This window comes from Aethalodelphis obliquidens, unplaced genomic scaffold (genome assembly GCF_003676395.1).
Source record: "Aethalodelphis obliquidens isolate GAN/ISIS:26980383/991018 unplaced genomic scaffold, ASM367639v1 scaffold10, whole genome shotgun sequence".
Lineage (NCBI taxonomy): Eukaryota > Metazoa > Chordata > Mammalia > Artiodactyla > Delphinidae > Aethalodelphis > Aethalodelphis obliquidens.
Genome location: NW_020837954.1, coordinates 40483422 through 40504310, shown reverse-complemented (window position 1 = coordinate 40504310; position 20889 = coordinate 40483422). Strand labels below are relative to the sequence as shown.

Here is a 20889-nt window from a genome sequence, read left to right as displayed (position 1 = left end):
TTTTTAATGAAGAGTCTTTGTGGGGAGAGATCCATTTGGATAAACTGGTCAATTGTCTTTGTCAATCTGTTCAAGTTATTTGGAGCTGGGGGTGATCTTGTTCTCATATTTGAAAGTGATACTTTTAGGTCACCAGGGTAAGTTTAGTTAGTTCTCTCCTTCATGATCAGTGAGGTATTGATCTTTTTTCTCATAAGGGTCATAAATTTGCAAAATTGTTGCGAAACTGAGCAAAAGACCTGCATGGGATAAAATCACTCACCACTGATGCCACCGGTATTTCTCGACAGTTATGGCTTTTGAAGTATTAAAAAAAAATTCAGTAAACAAAGTGAAAATTCAATTCCTCTGCTTACAGCAAACATTTAAGGAGCACCTGTTACAGTTTGATAACATTCTTGATGCTGTGAGCTTTATAGACTTTTTTTTGACTCCTCAGAAAGACTGAAGTGAAAATTATGTGCCAGATTCTCCTCTAAATATTCCCAGTATGCAAGCCAGCAATCATGGCTCCCTCGTGGAAACGGTTATATGAAATTAGACTTCTGGATTTAAAGAGCTAGTAGAGGCTGCTAAATTAAACAAAGGGACAAACCTTCAAAAATGGCTCAAATGGCTCACCGACACACTCTTCTATTTTCCATTCCCTTTAACACTGAGGTAAGTCTAGTCCTGGACTGACTAAGGTGGGTTAGGTTTAATCTTCTAAGAAGTATTTCTTGGGAATGATTAGTAAAATTAACTTATCTAGTACCTCAAGTACCCTAAGAGATTAAATTTATGAAGCAGACCAAAGTTAACTTAAGACTTTCTACACCCTGGCTACTATAACTGTAACTGCAAACCATACGTTATCTATGAAATTTATTTACCTTTGTATATATTATTTATTTACCTTTAGAACAATCAGCTCTTAAAGAAAAAAATGATGGAAACACAGAAAAACCATTGTAATTGTGTTCAAACAGATCCCCACTCTATTATGAAGAGAACTGAAGCTTCTACGTGGCACCTAGCAAATATTTTACTGGAAAAAAACCCCAAAAGTTGGGCAATGAGACTCAAATAACTTAATTTAAAAAGCAGCATCTTTTTCTTTAAAAAAACACCCCTAAAACCTTTACCACCCTGAATTACAAACTCAAGGCAAGCAGCTTAGTACACCAACAAGGACCAGTGTGATAAATTCTCCCTCATACCACATGCTGTCATCAGTCTCAAATAGGTAAAAGGCACACAACCAATGTAATTCTTTAGTTGCATTTTAAGGCTTTTTCCCCCTAGGAGTAAACTTTCACTAATTAAAATTATGTTCTCTAAAACCTCCCTTTGAAAGGATCTGCTATATTGATCCTTTAGGTCACCTGCCTTTATATTACTACATTTCAAATAAAATGAAGATAATAGAATTAGGGTCTTAGTAATCATAATGCTTTTAACTGGTGACAATAAGGAAGAAACCTATGGTTAAATATCCCAGAAATTTATTTAATGTTTGCTTGATACATTTTATATAGAAAGGTTAGGACTATTTGCTTTGGGTGCCCCTGGTAAATCTCATGGAGGCACTGAACTACAGAGGGGTGCCAATCTGGAGACATCAGAAATGGAAATCACACGCCCCATTTTATGACTGTTCTTAAAGATTTGTCTCTAGTGAAATCAGGCCACTCCCTTAAAAAATGCTCAAGGTGTCAGAGCTACTGTGTGAAAACAGCTGACATTTAGGAGGGCGTTTCACGTTTTGGTCTGTTGGAACATTTAAATACTTCGAAATAAAAAATATTCAGCTTTGAAGTTTTCAATACTGGAAAACTTTCAAGTCTAGGGTTAACAGCCAGGAAGGCTGCTTTGTGTTCCTTAAACTGGACTCTGTTGCCCACAAAGTTAATCTTCGGCTTTGGCTTCCATTTCTTCCGCATCGTCATCTCCATCCACTTCGGCATTTTCTCTCTCCAGCCTCTCCAGCTGCCTTGCAAGTTCAGTCTCATCTGTATCTGTGACCACTTTGGGCTGTGGAAGCAGAGGCACAATTTCAAAGTGAAGTAGTTAAACAGTACACAAATTCAATTTCAATAGTATTACTGCCTGGTATTTTAACTCTTAAAAAAACACTTTGGGGGCTTCCCTGGTGGCGCAGTGGTTGAGAGTCTGCCTGCCGACGCGGGGGACACGGGTTCGTGCCCTGGTCTGGGAGGATCCCGCGTGCCGCGGAGCGGCTGGGCCCGTGGGCCATGGCCGCTGGGCCTGCATGTCCGGGGCCTGTGCTCCGCAATGGGAGAGGCCGCAGTGGTGGGAGGCCCGCGTACCGCTAAAAAAAAAAAAAAAAAAAAAAAACACTTTGCTAACAACTCTGCCCTATCTGTTCACTTTTGAGTGCTGAAATATCACCAATAAATTCCATGAGATAAATAATAAAAGAAATTTATGAGAGTAAGACAATACAGGAAAAGAAAACATATATATTAAAACCTATACATTTTCTGTAATTTCTAACAAGCTAGAACGGAAAATATATGAAAATAATTGCAGTGGCTGTATCTTTCAAATACACAAAAAGATGTCCTGTAAAAATGCATCTTCTGGCTTCAAAATAAATTACTTACTATTCTTTTCCACAGAAGAAATTGTTTTGAAAATTATATATGAAAATTAGTTTTTGTTCTTGTTGAGATGAGGAAAGTATGAGACTATTCTTGTTTTTAATTCTGAAATCAAATTTTAAGCATTCTACATTAAATTCTGGCAATAACCAATCACTTATTTTCATTGTCTATATTTTTTTCCTTTTGGGGGATCAGTGACCACAGTCCTGAATAACCATCCCATGAGAGTTCTTATTTACTTATAAACACCCTTTTAGGAACTCTCTGAGTCAATGATTATTTTATGCTTTGGGGAGTTGTAATCTTAAACGCATCTCATGTTTTAAAATGACTCCGATTAGATATTTTAGAATGCAAATCACTTAGATCATTTAAATTTCTTAAGAACTTCAAGAACAAGGCAAAAAACCCCAGTATTGACCTCACCTCCATTTGAACATTGAAGACGCCCCTCTTTTCCTCAATCTTTTCTTTTATAACAGCCATAGCTTGGTTGAGGACAGAGAGGCCTTCTGTTCTCTCCAGGGTGGTTGTAGTCATTACATACCGAGGAGGAGCTATTAGATTAATCTAAGGAAGACAAAATTCAATTATGAATGTACCTATACAACACACAACAATGAGGATGTTCGAGAATCGTTTTGCTTATCTGCTGCTTTAACAACAAATCACCCCAAAACTTACTCCCAATTCTGCAGCACAGCAATTTGGAGTAGTTTGTTTAGGTAGCCAAAGCTAACTGATACTATGATCTAATCCAGTAGTATAAACAGGCTACTGCAATACCAAATATGAAGGATTATGACTTCTGGGTCTTTGGTGGCTAAACTAACTATAGCTATCATTGGCACAATGGATAATTTGTCTCTAAAATTCCTGTTTGGTTCCAAACTAAACTGATAGAAGAAATTCTTCTATGAGATTCTGAATAACAACCATCCAGTTAATTTTATTGCTAATGAAAGATTCAAGGCAAACATCTTGAAAGCTCTGTGTGAATATGAGAGAATAAGTTGCTCTTTTCAAGATTCTATGAGCATTATGGGCACAGTGACTCTTTACTGTAAAGTAGGCTTAGCACAGCTGGCCCCTTGGCACTAAATACCAACAGGAATCTCCATCCACTGTGACAGTAGCAGTAGCTACAACAAAAAGCCTACACATAATTGTAAACATCTCCTAGAAATATCGTATCAAGAACCACTTTTCATAACATTTGTTATGAGACATGATCATTAAAAAAATCTGGTTTGATTTGGTTTAGGTGATTTTGGTTTATCAGGGAGGGAAAAAACTGACTACTCACCTTGATGGGCATGGTTTCTGTAGAACAATTCAAACCTGCTCTCAGGGCTTCTTTTACAGCATCGATGCCTTCATAACCATAACAAGCCACTTCAATATCTAAAATTATAAAAATTCAAAAGCTTATACCAAAAAAATGCAAAAATTTTTTTTAGAGGTTTAAAAGAAATTAGAGACATGACAAATACACTAGTATTCAAATATGTATGAAAGCTCTCATCATCCTTTCAATTATCAATCAATCCCAGCCATTAATTTTCATAATTAAAAATATCTGAATATGCACTGAAATTGTATCTTCTCATTCACATCAAGCCCCTGAATGATGAAACTATAAAAAAACCAGAGAAATTTAACGAACACCTTGAATTCTGGCTATGTCTGGGTTAAAAGTCATGATTTCAACCCCTCTGTGCTTCAGTTCCTTATTTGTAAAATGGAGATGAGGAGTGTGATGAAGACTGAGTGAAATAATAACCACAAATTGTTTAGAACAGTTTAAAAACTGCATACCCTCTGACCCAGCAATTCTACTTTTAAGAATCTGCCTTACCGAACACTTGTATAAATGGGTAAGTGTATGTGTATAAGGGTGTTAATTTGCAGTGTTTTTTGTAATACAGTTGACCCTTGAACAATACAGACTTGAACTGCATGGTCTGCTTACAAGTAGAATTTTTCAACAGTAAACACTACAACACTACACGAACCATGGTAGTTGAATCTTGGACTCAAAACCACATATACAGAGGACTAAGTTATATGTGGATTTTAGACTGTACAGAGGGTGGGCGACCCTAACTCCCCCACGTCGCTCAAGGGTCAACTGCTATAAAAAGACTGGCACAACCTAAACACTCATCGAGAGGAGACTGGCTTATATCAAGGTTTATCATTCTATGGAATATTACTTAGCTATTCAAAATGAGAAAGATTCCCGTGTTCTACATGAAAGGGCAGCCATGATACACCAAGTGGAAAAAGCTAGTTGAAGAAAATTTTGCATAGTATTCATCCTTATAAAAACATAAAAATTTACATCTGAATATAAACAGCATACATTCCTATACACCATATGTGGATAGGAAAAATCTCTGCTGAAAGAATATATTGCAAACTAACGTAACAGTGGTTAATCCAGAGGCCTGGGAGGATGTTGCTGGACTGCTGGAATTTTAAAGCATGCACTAAAACAAAATAATCGCCACCCCCCATGCCCCAGAAAGCGGGCTAACTTAAGGTTAGCTGAACTCATTTACTTGCGTCAATATATATGTATTATAATTCTGTAAAAGCAAAGATAACTTAATTTCTTTAACTTTTCGTGTTATGAAAAACGTTTAGAAAAAGGTAGATGTTGATGTAGCAACATATTCTTTGGTGAGGCTCATTATGTAACAGCTTTTTTGGTACATGCAAAATATTTTAAACATCATTTAAAAAATCATTTACCTGCTCGAATTTTGACAGCTTGTGGAGTCAAACGCCTATTAATATTGTTAATGAGTACTTCCCGTTCATCTTCATTCAAATCTAAGCCATCCAAAATAGATGGGTCTCTGATAATTAAAAAAAAAACAACACACACATACACAAAACAAAATGTCAAGGTTACTTTACTGATAATTAGGACACCAAACATAATACCACAGAATAATGATTAAGAGCACAGCCTTCAGTGTCAGAATTAGAGTTCAAATCCTAGCTTCACAATTTAATCACTATGTGTTTTTGGGCCTTTCTAGACCTCAATTTCCAAATATGTACAATGTGAATGAAAACAGTGTATCTCACTGGATTGTAGTATTAAATGAGATAATGCAAGTAAAGCGTTTAGGCCTGTATGACAAACAGAAAACATCCAACTGATTATTATTAAAGGAAAAATTTTAGAGATCTGCCTAAAGCAAGCAATTTAAAATGTCGCCTATATAGGCATACTTCGAAGATACTGCGGGTTCAGTTCCAGACTGCCACAATAAAGCATGTATAGCAATAAAGTGAGTCACACATCTGGTTTCTCAGTGCATACACAAGTTATGTTTACACTATACTGTAGTCTATTAAGTGTTCAATAGCATTATGTCTAAAAAAATGTATATAACTTAATTTAAAAATACTTTATTGCTAAAAAATGGTAACCATCATCTGAGTGTTCAGAGAGATGTGATCTTTTTGCAATAGTAACATCAAAGATCACAGATCACGGTAACAAAATAATGAAAAATTTTGAAATACTGCAAGAACTACCAAAGTGTAACAGACACATGAAGTGAGCAAACGCTGTTGGAAAGCTGGCGCCAACAGACCTGCTTGATGAAGCATTGCCACAAACCTTCAATTTGTAAAAAAAACACAGTATATGCGAAGTGCAATAAAATGAGTTATGCTTATACGTCTCACATCCCACTATAATTAAGCATTTCCATGTAATTAGCAGTCCCTGATTCAAGGAGCTTAAAAAGAACAAAAACATGGAAAAAATTTTTAAAAAAACAAACAGAAGTGCATCCCTGGGGGTGAGGAGAGGAAGATATTAATTAGTGGGGTCAGGAAGGGCTTCATGGGTGAAGTGGCATTTCATCTGACCCTTGTAAGTGTCACAAACAGGGACCACAGTCTTAGTCACTGGCATGTTTGCTGAACGAATGAACAAATGGAAAAAATGAAATGACGACTAAAAGAATGGTAGGATTTTAACGAGCTAAGGTAGAACTTAAAGTTTTAAGAAAGTTATAACTGAAAGACAAACCAACAGAAAATGAGGAAATGAGATAAACAGATGTTTCACAGAAGAAATACAAATGGTCAATAAACATGTGAAATGCTGTTAACTTTACCAACATCCAGCAAAATGCAAATCAAAACAAGACACTATTGTACGTCAATCAGTTTGGCAAAAAAAAAAAAATCTGAGATATATACCAAATGTTGATGAAGAGGGAATATAAATTGTAGAACCAATTTGGAGAGTACTTTGGCAAAACTAAGTAAATTTAAAGGTGCATATAATCAATCCTATGACCCAACAATTCTATTCCTAGGTATCTTAGAAATTCCCAGACATTGTACAGAGAGACATGTATGACATTTGTCATAGCAGTTTTGAAAAGTAGGGGGATAAAAGGGCGGAGGGGATTATGTAAAAATCTCTTTATAGAGGAACAAATAAAGCATATTCTCACAACGAAATACTATATAGAAATTAATATGCAGTAGGCATGCATCTATCAATTTGGAGAAATTCTGGTCAATAATAGCATTATGAGTAAAAATGTACAGAAAAGCTTGTTACAATGATAAATTATTTTTTGTTTAAACAAATTATTTAAACATAAAAAAGATTCTATACATACTTTTCATAACCTACCCACACATGTATATGTATATAAATGATAATGATACATACTAATTTCAGAATAGTGGTTACCACTGATAAGTGACCGGAATTCTGGCTTGGGAGGAATAAAATATCGTTTCCAACAATCTCAGAAATTATATTTAATTATTTAATTAAGAGAAAAAAAATGAAGCACATGTGGCACAGAATTATCATGAGTTAAATCTGGACAGTTGCAACATGTCTGATGAAGCAAGGAAAGAATGTGAACGGTGATGAGTGAATGTTAATTCGTTAAGATGAATGTTAATTTGTTAAGAATGTAACCTGTTATTTGTTAAGAATGCAGAGTGGTAACGGAGACGGGGTGGAGGCAGAAGCTAGAGAGGTAAGCAGGGCTGATAATGACAGCAAACCAAGGTAAGACATGTACTGACTGAGGAGTCCAGGACTGAAGTCAGGGAGGACAGAAATACAAAGCAGTGCTTGATGGTTAATAGCATAAGCTCTGTAGCATAACTACAATGCCTGTGTTTGAGGCTCTACCATTTGGTAGCTGTGTGAACTTGGACAATTTAATCTCATCTAAATTTCCTCATCTATAAGATAGGAATAATAATGACACTTATACCATAGGTTGTTGTGAGAATATATAAATGTTAGCTGTTATTATTATTCTCACCTTTCCCACAAGGTGATATTTAAAAAAAAAATAAGTCACATGAGGGGAGGGGGTAAACTAGAAGGTATTTGGAGCCTCTGATGAGTAGGCCTGATGGAGGTTCTAACAGTTCTAAGCCCCACATGGCCATTCTGAGGGCTGAGGAGACCAATAACCCTTGGCAGCACAAGGGCTGGGAAAGTAACAATGCAGTGGTGAGGCTGCTTGTGAGGTATTAACATCTAGGAAGGACTGGGAGGTGCAGAAGTAGAGCAGTAAGTACAGAGAACTTAAGAAATCTGGCTGTTAAAAAGAGAGGACAAGTGCTTGTGACAGGAGAAAGTAGAGGGGAGGTTGAAAAGTTCATTTTTAGTATAAATGGGAGAAATCTGAGCATATTTTTATGCTGATGGAGCAAAACCAATAAAGAAAAAGGCTGAAGACCCAAGAGAGGGAATAGTAGATGGAAAGACATCCCTTAGGAATAGCTGGGCACAGGTGGTAAGATTACTTTGAGAGCAGGAAGGATCCAAATTCCAGTATGACAGGAGCACAGGAGGTAGTGACAGGTGGGATGGAGATAAGTTGGCTGAGAAAGTGGAAGTAGAGGTGATCCTGTGCAATGGCTTCTACTTTCTTTTTTAGGTAGTGAGCGCACCAGGTGAGAGTGAGAGGAGAGGGACAGAGTGGGTATCTGAGGAAGAGTGTGGAGAAGTTCTAAAATAGCCAATCTAAGAATGAGAGGAAGTGACCAGGAGCAAAGAGAATGTGGGGCAGCAGTTAAGGCCCAGCTGAGGTTGGAGACCATGAATATGCAGTGGCACCAACCTGCAAGACTGTGGTTTTTCCTAGCAGCACCCAGCAGTCTACAAGTGCAGAGAAGGCAGGAACATCGCTCCAAGGCTGGATGTAACAGAAGGAAAAACAGGGCAAAACTCATGACACTGGCAAGAAAGTTGTTGAAATGATGGACCATGGTGTGTCTATGCTGAATAAGAAAGAGAAGGCAGGAAAGGGTGAAAAAGGGAGAAAAAAAAAAGGATTGGAATCAGAGCCTGATAATAATAAGAATTAAAACGACACAGAGTAGGACTAACTGTGGGAGCTGGAAGGACAGGAGGCTGTGGTGAAAGAACAGAATGTGTGAATTAAAGGTTTCGGAGACAGAGCAAATCCTGGTGACAGTAAGACCCAGGGTAAGGCTATATGGAAGACTAGCTAATGTGGCATGGGCTGAAGGTCTAAGGAACTGAGGTAAAGAAAACAAGTTTTAAACAAAACATCTATGTTGGCCCTGAAGTCACCTAGGACAATAACAAAACTAGGAGAGGAGAGTATGTAAGACAGTAGTGTGAGATGAAACCATATGGTTTACAAAACTACATAACTATGGTATACCAAATCATATAGGCTCGGCTTTATAGGACTGGCCCATATCATGGGCCTATTATACTAAAATATTTTAATCTAAATTTGGCAAGGACTTAATACATGAATGTTGTGCTATTAAATGTCAGGCTCTCAACTTGTGTGCTAGACCCAGCAGCTGTAGTATCAATGGAGAAGCAGAGCTAAGAAGGTGTTCTTACGAGACTGCGTGCTTAAATGCATCATAGGCACCGTATCCGGGTCTCTTGTACTTGTCATCAAAGACCCAAGCGGTCCTCTGGAACAGGCTTTCCAGCTGCTCGTCCTTGGTATATTCTAAGACCTCAGCAACATGACGAAGAATGCTGTAAACCTAGAAACAAAATGAAGAGCTCAACAATTCAAAGGTAAGAGATCTATATTAAAAAAAAAAAAGGTATTTTTACATTTTAGTAGATAGCATATAAAAACAAACGTTTGGTTAATTTGACTACACTAATTCCTTAACAACAAAAGATTGCCACACACAAATTCTTTCTCCATAGAGAAATATTCGCTTTTCCATAATAACGAACTCAAGTGAGTATAACAAGTACAAGTAGTATAGCATTTACAACCTAAGACCCAGATCAAGTCAATTCTGGGACAAACAAATATATCTCTGAATATATTTCCTCAGCTGGAAAAGGAGATACTAGTATCTTTCCTTTTTACTGTAGTGAGGTCTTACGGATCAAAATGTAAGATAGTATTATTACTACTCCATGAGAGCATGGAACCTGGATGGAGATTTTATTATTTCTTTTGCTCTGTTATCATTTAACAGTTATCCTTCAATCCTACCCACCTCCTACCCACTGCTGCCAAACCCTTTTCCTAATCTAAACATAAAAGGGTTTAAAGAAGAAAAAGAGTATAAAGAGGCCTTCATGTTAATTACACACAAAATCTGAGTGAGGAAAAGTACTAACATTGGCTATTTCATTCTATCGTCTTATTATCCTAATAAGATCTATTATGCTCATTTTACAATATCCTAGGGGAACAAAACAAAAAGGAAGTTTCCTTGAGCAGTGCTTCTCAGATCTGGACTTGGTGGGACTTGAAAGATTTGGGTAATGGTCTGATGGCTTTTAGATTTATACTCTCTTTTACTGGGGTTAAACAAGATTTAAAAAATCTTTTCTTCATGTAAACACTGTTTTCTTGGCATTTTATCTTGAGGACAGAAACACACATGGCAGAGGAACAAAAGACACAAGAGAAGGGTAGAGAAAACAGAACCAGTGGAAACTGCCAATAAGCACTGAGGATCTAGGGAATAAAGGAAAATCTAAATAGGACCAGAGAACAGAAAAATACAGAAAGATGAGAATGAAGAAATGACTGTTCTTGCTTTATTAGTGCTTACTGAGGAAATTACAGCAAAACTAATAAGAAAAGGAAAAAAACCAAGGCGGGTGAGGGGTGGTGTGGAGAACCACACTAAGTAACAGGCCCTGCCTTGCTTTCCTGGATTCAAAGACATTTTACAAACCTTTGCTCATTATTATTATTTTTTTTTTTTGTGGTACGCGGGCCTCTCACTGTTGTGGCCTCTCCCGTTGGGGAGCACAGGCTCTGGACACGCAGGCTCAGTGGCCATGGCTCATGGGCCCAGCTGCTCCGCGGCATGTGGGATCTTCCCGAACTGGGGCACGAACCCGTGTCCCCTGCATCGGCAGGCAGACTCTCAACCACTGCGCCACCAGGGAAGCCCGACCTTTGCTCATTCTTAACAAACAATAGCTGGTTGTCTCTGTGATCCTTATCCCAGAACAGAGCTGAAAATCAAAAACTACATGCTGCGACAAGCCCAATCAGCTGAAATCACCCATAGTTAATTTAACCTAAAATACCTTAAAAACACTAATGGTCCAGTACTGGTTTGAGAATATTACACATCAAGCAATGCTTTAAGGTAGTAACATCATGAGACAAGAACACTGAAGTCATACTCTTTTGAAATAAAGTCTTCAAATTGTTTTTCTATGTAACACAGAATGAGAAATGGTAATACTGTTACAGAAAATGTAGGTTTTGTTTCTGCCAGGAACACACCATGCAGATTATTTATTAAACACATCAAATAGTGGACTAATTTGATTAAAAAATCAACTTACAGTTTTGGATTTGGTAAATTTATCTTCACATTTGATTGCTTCCTCTGGAGAAACTCTTCTTTTTGACAAATCAATATATCCTATATGAGAAAAATTTGAAAAAATTATCTCTGTCTAAGTGCCAAAGAATCACTGTGACAATTTTCACCACCAGATTGTTGGGTTGGCATACCTACACTTATTCCCCACTAAAATCGTATCAACAAAATACTGCATAAAAAGTACAAGGTAAGAGATTTTTGTTTTCAGAAATGAATTTTTATCATCGTGTAACTGCATATTCTATTACCTTAGTGGAGGGGATAATTTTCAATTATCCAAATGAGAGCTAAAGCCAAAAGACACTGTATTTGTCTATTTGGCATCCATTCATCACAGGGTCAACTGCATTAACTATATTTTCTGTATTCTTGATGCTCTGACATTTGTGGCCTGGCTGACTGGGGAAGAGACTTCCCTGCCTGGCACTAGACAATTCTTAGAGTTGGCAAAGGCCTCAGTGGGAGCAGCCTTTTACATGCAAATCAACCAATCTAGAGCCCATACCTCCAACCATCTCATCAAAGATCCACACAGCAGGCCAATATTATCCCATGCCCTAAACCAGCATAGAGCCAGGTACCAGACAACTAGGGACAGCCCCAATGCACCAAGCCCTGCCCAAACTATTCAAATGAGCCAACCCTAAACTGTTTATGCCGACCTGCCTTGCCTTTGTCATGGAAACCTCAATAAAAGCTCTGGCCTAGGCTTTCCCCTTGCTCCTTCTATCTCCTGATCAAAACCGGTGCTTCCTCATGTGGCTTTGCATGGCATGCTGGGTTCCCATCTCTTGGGAAACTTTAATAATAAAAATGTTCTTTCAATGGCATTGGCCTCTCCATGTCACCAGTCACCTCCATAAATAAAAGGCCGATGGGTACACAATGAGACAAGTAGTTACATGTATTTTAAAGAATTATGAGGGAGCTCCCCAATGCTCACTGCAGCACTATTTACAATAGCCAGGATATGGAAGCGACCTAAATGTCCATCAACAGAGGAACAGATTAAGAAGATGTGGTACATACATACAATGGAATATTACTCAGCCATAAAAAAGAACAAAATAACGCCATTTGCAGCAATGTGGATGGATGGAGAGACTGTCATACTGAGTGACATAAGTCAGACAGAGAAAGACAAATATCATGACATCACTTATATGTAGAATCTAAAAAAAGGGTACAAACTAACTTATCTACAAAACAGAAACAGAGTTACAGATGTAGAAACAAACTTATGTTTACCAGGGGATGGTGGGGGGAGGGATAAATTGGAAGATTGGGATTGACATACACACACTACTATATATATAGAATGGATCACTAATAAGGACCTACTGTATAGCACAGGGAACTCTACTCAATACTCTGTAATGGCCTACACGGGAAAAGAATCTAAAAAAAGAGTGGATATATGTATATAACTGATTCACTTTGCTGTACACTGGAAACTAACACGACATTGTAAATCAACTACACCCCCATTTAAAAAAAAAAGAATAAAGAGGGAGAAAATGGTTTTTTACGTTTACCCACATATTTTCCATTTCAGCCATCACAGTTCTTCAGCCTGAACAACTTCCTTTACCATCTCTTATAATGTAGGTCTTACCTGGTAATAAATTCCCCTAGTTTCTATTTACCTGAAAATGTTTTCATTTGATTTTTGTTGTTGAATATTTTCTTCAAATACAGAATTCTGGTTTGACAGTGTTCTTTCAGTGTTTTACAGATATCATTCAATGCTCTGACCTTCATTATTTCCAATAAGAATGCCACAGTAATTTGTATTACTGTTCCCCTATAAATAACATCATTTTCCTCTGGCTACGTTGAAGATTTTCTCTGTTTTTCAATAGTTTGGTATGCCTAAATGTGGTCTTAGTATTTATCCTGCTTCAGGTTTGCTGAGCTTCTCTAATATATAAACATTTTTCTTCCCCAGCAAATATGGGAAACTTCTGGCCATGGTTTCTTCAAATATATTTTCTGTTCTTTCTTTTTCTCCCCTTCTTTTGGAATAGAGCTTTTGATAGTTGACAGGTTTTTTTTTTTTTCTCAGTTCTTCAGATTGGTTCTTTTTAAATGAACTACCTTCAAATTTCAAGGAGCCTTCTGTTATCTTTTATCTGCTGTTAGCCCATCCAGTGAATTTTTTAGATATTATATTTTTCATTTCTATAATTTATATTTAGTTCTTTATGAGAGTTTCTAATTTCTCTACTGAGATTTCATTTTGTTCATTCACTATTAAGCATATTTTCCTAATATCTTTGAGCAGTTATAACATTTACTTTAAAATGCTTATCTGCTAATTCCAACATTAGGGTGATCTCCAGGTCAGTCTCCATTGATTACCTTTTTTGTATGGGTCATATTTTCCTGTTTCTTCAACTATTTAGCAATTTGAGTTGTATCCTTGACATTAGGAAATATATGTGGCACATTGTGAATTCCTTTAGGTTCCTCTTAGGGACACTGAATTTTTTCTTTCTTTTTTTTTCTGGCTAATCCGCATGGCTTGCATTTCCCCAATCAGGAATTGAACCCACGCCCTCAGCAGTGAAAGTGAGGCATCCCAACCACTGGGCTGCCAGGGAATTCCCAAGGATACTGAATTTTTGTTTTAGCAGTTAGCTTGTTTGAATTCAAAACTATAAGCTCTGTCTCCCCAGATGGAAAGCAAACAAAATTGGTTTAGATTTTTACCCTATTGGGCTGCAGTCTACCCTGTGTATTACTAGTTTCATGGGCTGGCCAGAGATTTCAGCAGAATTTGTATATAAACTTGGGGGCTCTCCCTCTGTGTCTCTCCTTTCTCTAATCCCTATCACTACTTTCCAACTGTTGTGGTTGTCCAGAACTCTCATCTCTGGCTCTCAAGCCATTAAGACTGTAGGTTTTCCCCTAGAATTTTCAATGCCCTGCTTGGAAGTTGTCTGTAACATGCATTCAATCAAAAAACTGTAAAATTTATCCAGTGCAGTTCCTTTCTTCCAAGTGTCAACCTGCCTTCAGTTTCAGCCTGCTTTTGGTTGCTCCCACTCTCCTTGAGTAATTTTTACCACCTGTTCAGATACTTGTTTAGGGTTTATAGCAGTTATGATGAATGGTTTATCCAATAGGACTTAATCTTCTAGTAACAGAAAGGATCCCTTCTATAGATCTTCTGCACTTTGCTTTTTTTCTTATCTTACCCTGGAGATCTTTTCATATCAGAATATTCAGATCCCATTCTGTATAAAATTGCCTTGATTGGTTGTGTCATGATTTATATAACCACAATTTAGATTGTTGTTTCTTGTTTTTAATTAACACTGTAAAAACAATGCTATTATGAAAATAAATTTTTACATGTAAATACTGTACTTATACAAGTTTACCCTTTCACTTTTTCTGATGGCAGTTGAAAATGTATTTGATTCCTTTTTGTGTATATATTTCATATAATAGGAAAGCAATATAAGATAAGACACCATTCGAGGTCCTACTGGAGCAACAACGAAACACAAGTTTAAGGAATAATCTCAGTCTTCAAGCAGTTTAAAAAATGGAAGCTGGGGAGGGTGGCACAAGTAAGTCATATCAAAGCATTTAGAATAATCAATGTGCTAAGTGGTAGCACCACCTAAGGGGTAATACAAGCTGCCTCGAAAGTTTATTGTCTAAGATTATAATCAGAAAAGAAGTCAGTTATGTATAAAATTATTCATTTGCAGAAGTATCAATTAACTAGGTGGCTGAGGAGATTCAGAAAGCCAAGCTCAGTCAGGGTGACTGATTGGTCTTTTAAGCATGATGGTAACCACTTGCCTGAAACTAAAATCTAACAAACTATAGTAAGATGACTAAAACAAATTATCTTAACTATATTAAGCCAGTTGAAGACAAAACCTACTCAATGGTATTATACAATATATTTAGAAAAATTGTGTTCACAAAGGTGAAGATTTACATGGGGTCCAAAGAAGGGGCACCCAAAGAGTAAATAAATGAATACCTATTCATCTCTGCCGGAAAGATCCCATAGGATCTGGGGGTCACAAACATTCTGATTATCAGAGACATACAATATTGGGTTTTGGGTGTGTGTCTGCAGTATACTGCTTTTTTAAAGACATAAAAAATATTCCTAAAATCCACTTACCTTTGCCCAATTTCCATCACTTATTCAATAACCTGATTACTAATCTAACTCTAAATCAATAAAAAGGCACCTGACAAATATGAATGAACTAGTACTCTGGTTTGCTTATTTGTCTCTCTGAGTTTGGGAGTTTGGCAATGAGTCAATTATCAAGATCCTGATAACCTCTGGGAATAAAATTCAAGTTACTTGGCTCACAAAAACTAGTCCTGGGATGTACTAATTAAACCACTACTGGGCTTCCCTGGTGGCGTGGTGGTTAAGAATCTGCCTGCCAATGCAGGGGACACAGGTTCGAGCCATGGTCCGGGAAGATCCCACATACCGCGGAGCAACTAAGCCCATGCACCACAACTGAGCCTGCACTCTAGAGCCCACGAGCCACAACTACTGAAGCCTGCATGCCTAGAGCCCATGCTCTGCAACAAGAAAAGCCACCGCAATGAGAAGCCCATGCACTGCAACGAAGAGTAGCCCCCGCTCGCCGCAACTAGAGAAAGCCCGTGCACAGCAACAAAGACCAAACTTAGCCAAAATAAATAAATAAATAAATAAAATTAAAAAAAAAAAAAAAAACCACCAAAAAAACCCCAAAACACTACTAACTTAAAAGGTCTTGTTTAGATGGTTAACTAGCACCCTTCTCTAACAACTCTGTATGTAAAAGAGTTTAAAGACAAAAGGAGGTGTTTTTTTTTCTTTTTTTTTACTTCAGTAGGCAATTTACAAAAAATATATTTTAAAATAAATCATTTTAAATAAAAAATTTCCAGATATAAATTATTTAATATATGAATACTTATATATTAAATATAAACTTATATTTAACAAGTAAATATAAATTTTTTAAATATAAATTATTTTAAATCTTTTTCTCATTTACCTTTTTCTTTGTCCACTCTGATAACAACCACACATTCATTCCTGCCAATTCGGATGAGTTTGTTTATAGAACGGATACGCCTTCTGGACAACTCACTCAGAAGAATCATGCCTTCGATGTTGTTGTATTCCAGCAAGCTGACATAAGCTCCCATTTCAGCAATGGACCTTACATTCACCATCACTACGTCATCCACCTCAGGAAATTTGTGCTGATAAAATCTACAACTTAGACCCGGCATTCTGCAATCTGAACAAAAGAATCAAGTAAGTGTTCAGTTAAGGTCAAAATGTTAAAATGTCAATTTTCCACATCTTGCCACTGGAAGAAGTTATTGGTTTTCTCCCCTCTTTAAACTTCTTAAATGGTACCAGAAAACAGAGGAATGTTCTGGAACCAAGCTTTAATTTTTATTTTGCTCCACATTTTTGTAAGGCTTGCGTGATTCTCTACCATCAGTTTCAGAGGAATCATAAAAAATAACGACCATTTACAAAGTCCTGACACTGAAGGATTAAAGGTATACCTTAAGAGTAAAATATTATTTTAATACTTTAAGAAATAACAAATGATAGGAAGCATCACTACTATTATAAACCTGTCAGAAAAACTAAAGCTATTCTTCCTCCAAGTCAGCTAAGACTGGATATGTTACCGCCTGCTACATGAAGGGAAGACTCTTCCAACAAATTAAATCCTAACCCTAACCATATATCAAATGATATACTCTATTATTTACTATAGCCAAAATTATAGTATCACATGTCAAGACAAAAACAAAAAATTTATTAATCACAAAAGACAGTAATCTGAATTTTTTTCCTCTTAAAACAAACTTGAATTTAATTCACAACTACCATAATTTTTAGCTTCCACTTTTCCCATTACTCCCAAATATTCTTCTCTTTTGTTGAATAGTTATACCCAAGCTCGAGAACAGCTTTATAGATTCCCACTACTATAAAGTTCAAGTTTCTCTTAACCTCCACACATTAAATATATTTAAAACTACTCCCTTTGATCCACCCAACCTATTTTCAACACCACTCCTATTATGACCCACAGGCCTAAAATCATACCATATGTAGAAACACATTTTTAAAAGGAAGCTTTCAAATTAATCATAGTTGATAATTTTCATGTTTTTCTGCTAACCTTAACTAACTTACTATTGTCAAAGCTCAGAAGACAGGCAATAATAAGACCTAAGGTCCTATGAAAAATTTGTGAAACTTCACCTACTAACTTATTTTTTTTCATATTAATTGGGAAATAAGACTGTCATTACTTATCTTAAAGACAGAACACCTACATCCAGCTCATAGAACACCAGAGTTCTGCTTCAGAGCAGTTTGAGAACTTGCTACCTGCACCCACATGTTTCTTCCTAGTGGCTTACCCACTGATTTATACATTTTTCCACTACCTACAGGGTCCTATATTATCTGGCCACTGCCTATCTCCCTGAGGTATCACTTTCCTCCTAGTCTTCCCCATTTTATAGATGAAAAACATGAAGCATGGGTTAAGCATCTTGTTTTGTCATATACTGCTAACAAGTGACAGTCAAAATCTGAACCTATGAAGTTTGAATCCATAGTTTGTGTCTTATACATCAGGCTATATTTTCTCTCAATATCACTGATAAATACATGACAATCAGTAAAACATCTTAAACAAAAAGCACTATCAATGTACATATTCAGTGCTGGAACATAAACTATAAATTGTGCAAACTTTTAGTATTAACCTATCCCGTATAACAAAAAATAAAGCTGCATATTAATAATAGTGGCAGAGATATATTTCTCTTTGAAGCCTGACAAAACAGGGATTTAGCAAATAAAGGGAAGCAGACATTCAATTACCCACCAAGAAACAGCTGAGCTGGTTGTTTCATTTTTAAACAGGGCTTTTTTTTTTCTTGGACAACTGTTGTCAAATATCTGCATGTAAAGTACTAAAATTTGAGAGCTGAAAAAGTTTCAAACTGGATATAAAAATAAACGTTATGGAAATGTATGAAACAGTTTTAAGAGATTTAACAGGTGCTAACCACTTTTACTCACCAAGTTTCTTCAAATAGTAAAGCCAATAATTTTGGAGAAGCAAGACTTAATTCAATTGTAAAAGAACATAGGCAATCGTGTAAAAGAATCCTGAAGGGAGATATGGATGCTAATGCTTCAGGAGGTACAAGTCTCTTTGCAATAGACGGTGTAAATAAAGGAATACTGCTAATGGTATGTCATTCCCAGTAAAAGACAAGTAATGGAGTATAAAAAAAATCTACTTTGCAAAAGAACCTGCATAATGGTTAACAGATTTTGAACCTATCTCCTTATTTATGGAAATATTATGCTAATAACACTAACTTTGAAAAAAATCAGTCAGGAAAATAGGAGTCACACATCAAGTATCTATCAGCCCTTTTACATAATTTTCAAAGCACTTCGACTTATTTTATTTTGCCCTCAATAGGGTCCTCAAGTCAGGCAAGTAGCATAGCCTGACTTTGGGAATAGTTCTAGACATGGGTTCCAGACTTCGCTCTCCTACTTACTAGCTGTGGCTGCTTGGGAAATGCATTCCCATTAACTGTAGTTTCTAGTGTGTGCCATGTACTTCGCCGGTTTGTGGCGGGTATCAAATGAAATAATATACATGTGATAAAATTTGGAAAGTGTAATGTGCTATACAAATATAAGCTATTAAAAGGCAAAGGACGTATCATTTCCATTTTGTAACTTAATTCATTAAACAATTATTATTAAAATAAAGTATTAAATGACTTCCTCAAAGACAAATGCTTACTAAGTACAACAGGAGCTAAATCCAGGTCATCTGACATTGACTCCAGAGTTTAACCCACAAAGCCTCAATATGTCAGAGTACTACAATACAGTATGTGTTCTCCAGTAAAGAACACCCATCTTTCAAAATACATGAACTGAATTCCAAGATAATTTCAAATACCCTGCAATGTCAGTAATTTTGCCTGGTCAAACAGTAGGCAGGACTTCTTAAACCACTGCATGGTCAAGTCGCCATAATGTATACAGAAGTCCACATTCGTTTCCAAAGTAAAGTATGATGTGATAGAGGCAACTCCCGTGATCATTCTGATTCGGCCCTAACACTTAGTTACGTTCTGAATGCTCGTTTTTACTACATAAGTGCTACACAAATAAAGCTTTTAAACTAGTTCACTGTCATTGAAATAGGAAGCACCCATCTCTAAAAACATTACTGTGCATCTTTTTGAGATGTTTTGAGAATCGCTGTCATTTGGCATCTAATGAACTGAGAAGAGGCAGTAAAGCTCTATGTAAATAATTCCAAACTGTTGAAAGACACAGAGTTACAAGGTTTTTTCCCCCTGGATAACAGCTTAAATCGGTAGAAAAAACAAGACTTCTTTGCTACACCTTTTCCCCAAGAAACAATGTTTCTTGTTAATGAACGTTAAAGTAGCCTAAGTTTGGGGCGCTGACAAAAGGGACCTAAAATTCCCGTATCTTATGTGTTTTAGTTCTGCTTAACCGTAAAATCACAGCGCGTATTTCTACAAGTCTATTCTCATCGGTGCTGAAACACGGCAAACCGATACGAAGAGTAATAAACTCTTCAGTAGGATCTTTTAGTGCCATCTTAAGGAGCGACTCACTCTCCAGAAACGCACCACTCCAGCAACACAGGGCGAAAGCAGCTTCGATTTTTTTAATATCACTTATCAGATGAACAAACTTGGATCTTTTTTTTAACCCAACTCTTGTCAATATCGTGGCCCAATCAACGGGTTCCTTGAAGTGCCAGGTCTGGTTACAATTGAGAGTATTTGCTGGGGCGGAAGAAAAAAAAAAAAAAAAGGATGGAACTCTCAGGCCCGGAGAGGGCAAAGTGTTCGCGTCCCGGGGCGGGGGCGTCACGGCATTCTCCCAAGGCCGCCCCACCTCACGGCGTCCCCACTTGAAGCACACTGAAAGGGCTGTTCAGTCACTCGGCCCGCCTCCCTTCACGAAAGGCCTCCGTTCGCACGATGACACCTCTGCTACACGGGGAGACCGACACGGAGCCGGCGGGCGGTGGCAGCTGTGTGCAGACACTTCCCGCGCAGGGACGGGAGAAGGAGGGGGTGTTAGCCCGGGGCCTACCCTCTATCGATCACCCATGTCACTGGACACAACTAAAGTGAATTCCTGGAGAAACCGATCGGGGCGACTAGTCACCTGAGGTATGTGTGTGAATCCCGCACTGGTGTCCGGCGCCACGCTCTTCAATCGGAGAGACCAGACTTGATGCACCCGTAGCAGCCGCCGACTCTCCTCAGCGTGCGCTTCGCTCGACCCCACCGCGCATGCGGAACCACCTCG

At 37.4% G+C, this 20889-nt stretch overlaps 1 protein-coding gene across 3 annotated transcripts; it reads right to left on the bottom strand.

The window, feature by feature from the left end:
• Positions 1–421: 421 nt before the first annotated feature.
• Positions 422–20877, bottom strand: EIF2S1 (eukaryotic translation initiation factor 2 subunit alpha). Of its 3 annotated transcripts, none has more exons than XM_027111557.1 (8): positions 20184–20275; positions 16517–16765; positions 11443–11522; positions 9502–9653; positions 5364–5470; positions 3913–4010; positions 3033–3176; positions 422–2013 (listed from the first exon to the last, which is right to left on the bottom strand). In XM_027111557.1, the coding sequence occupies exons 2-8, from the start codon at positions 16755–16757 to the stop codon at positions 1888–1890; spliced, it is 948 nt and encodes a 315-aa protein (XP_026967358.1). In that variant the 5' UTR covers positions 16758–16765; positions 20184–20275; the 3' UTR covers positions 422–1887. The 3 variants fall into 3 exon arrangements, with proteins under 3 accessions (XP_026967358.1, XP_026967357.1, XP_026967359.1); XM_027111556.1 differs by lacking the exon at positions 20184–20275 and adding an exon at positions 20746–20877 and having other exon boundaries at positions 1463–2013; XM_027111558.1 differs by lacking the exon at positions 20184–20275 and adding an exon at positions 20746–20875 and having other exon boundaries at positions 1463–2013; positions 16517–16758.
• Between the last annotated feature and the right edge of the window lie 12 nt (positions 20878–20889).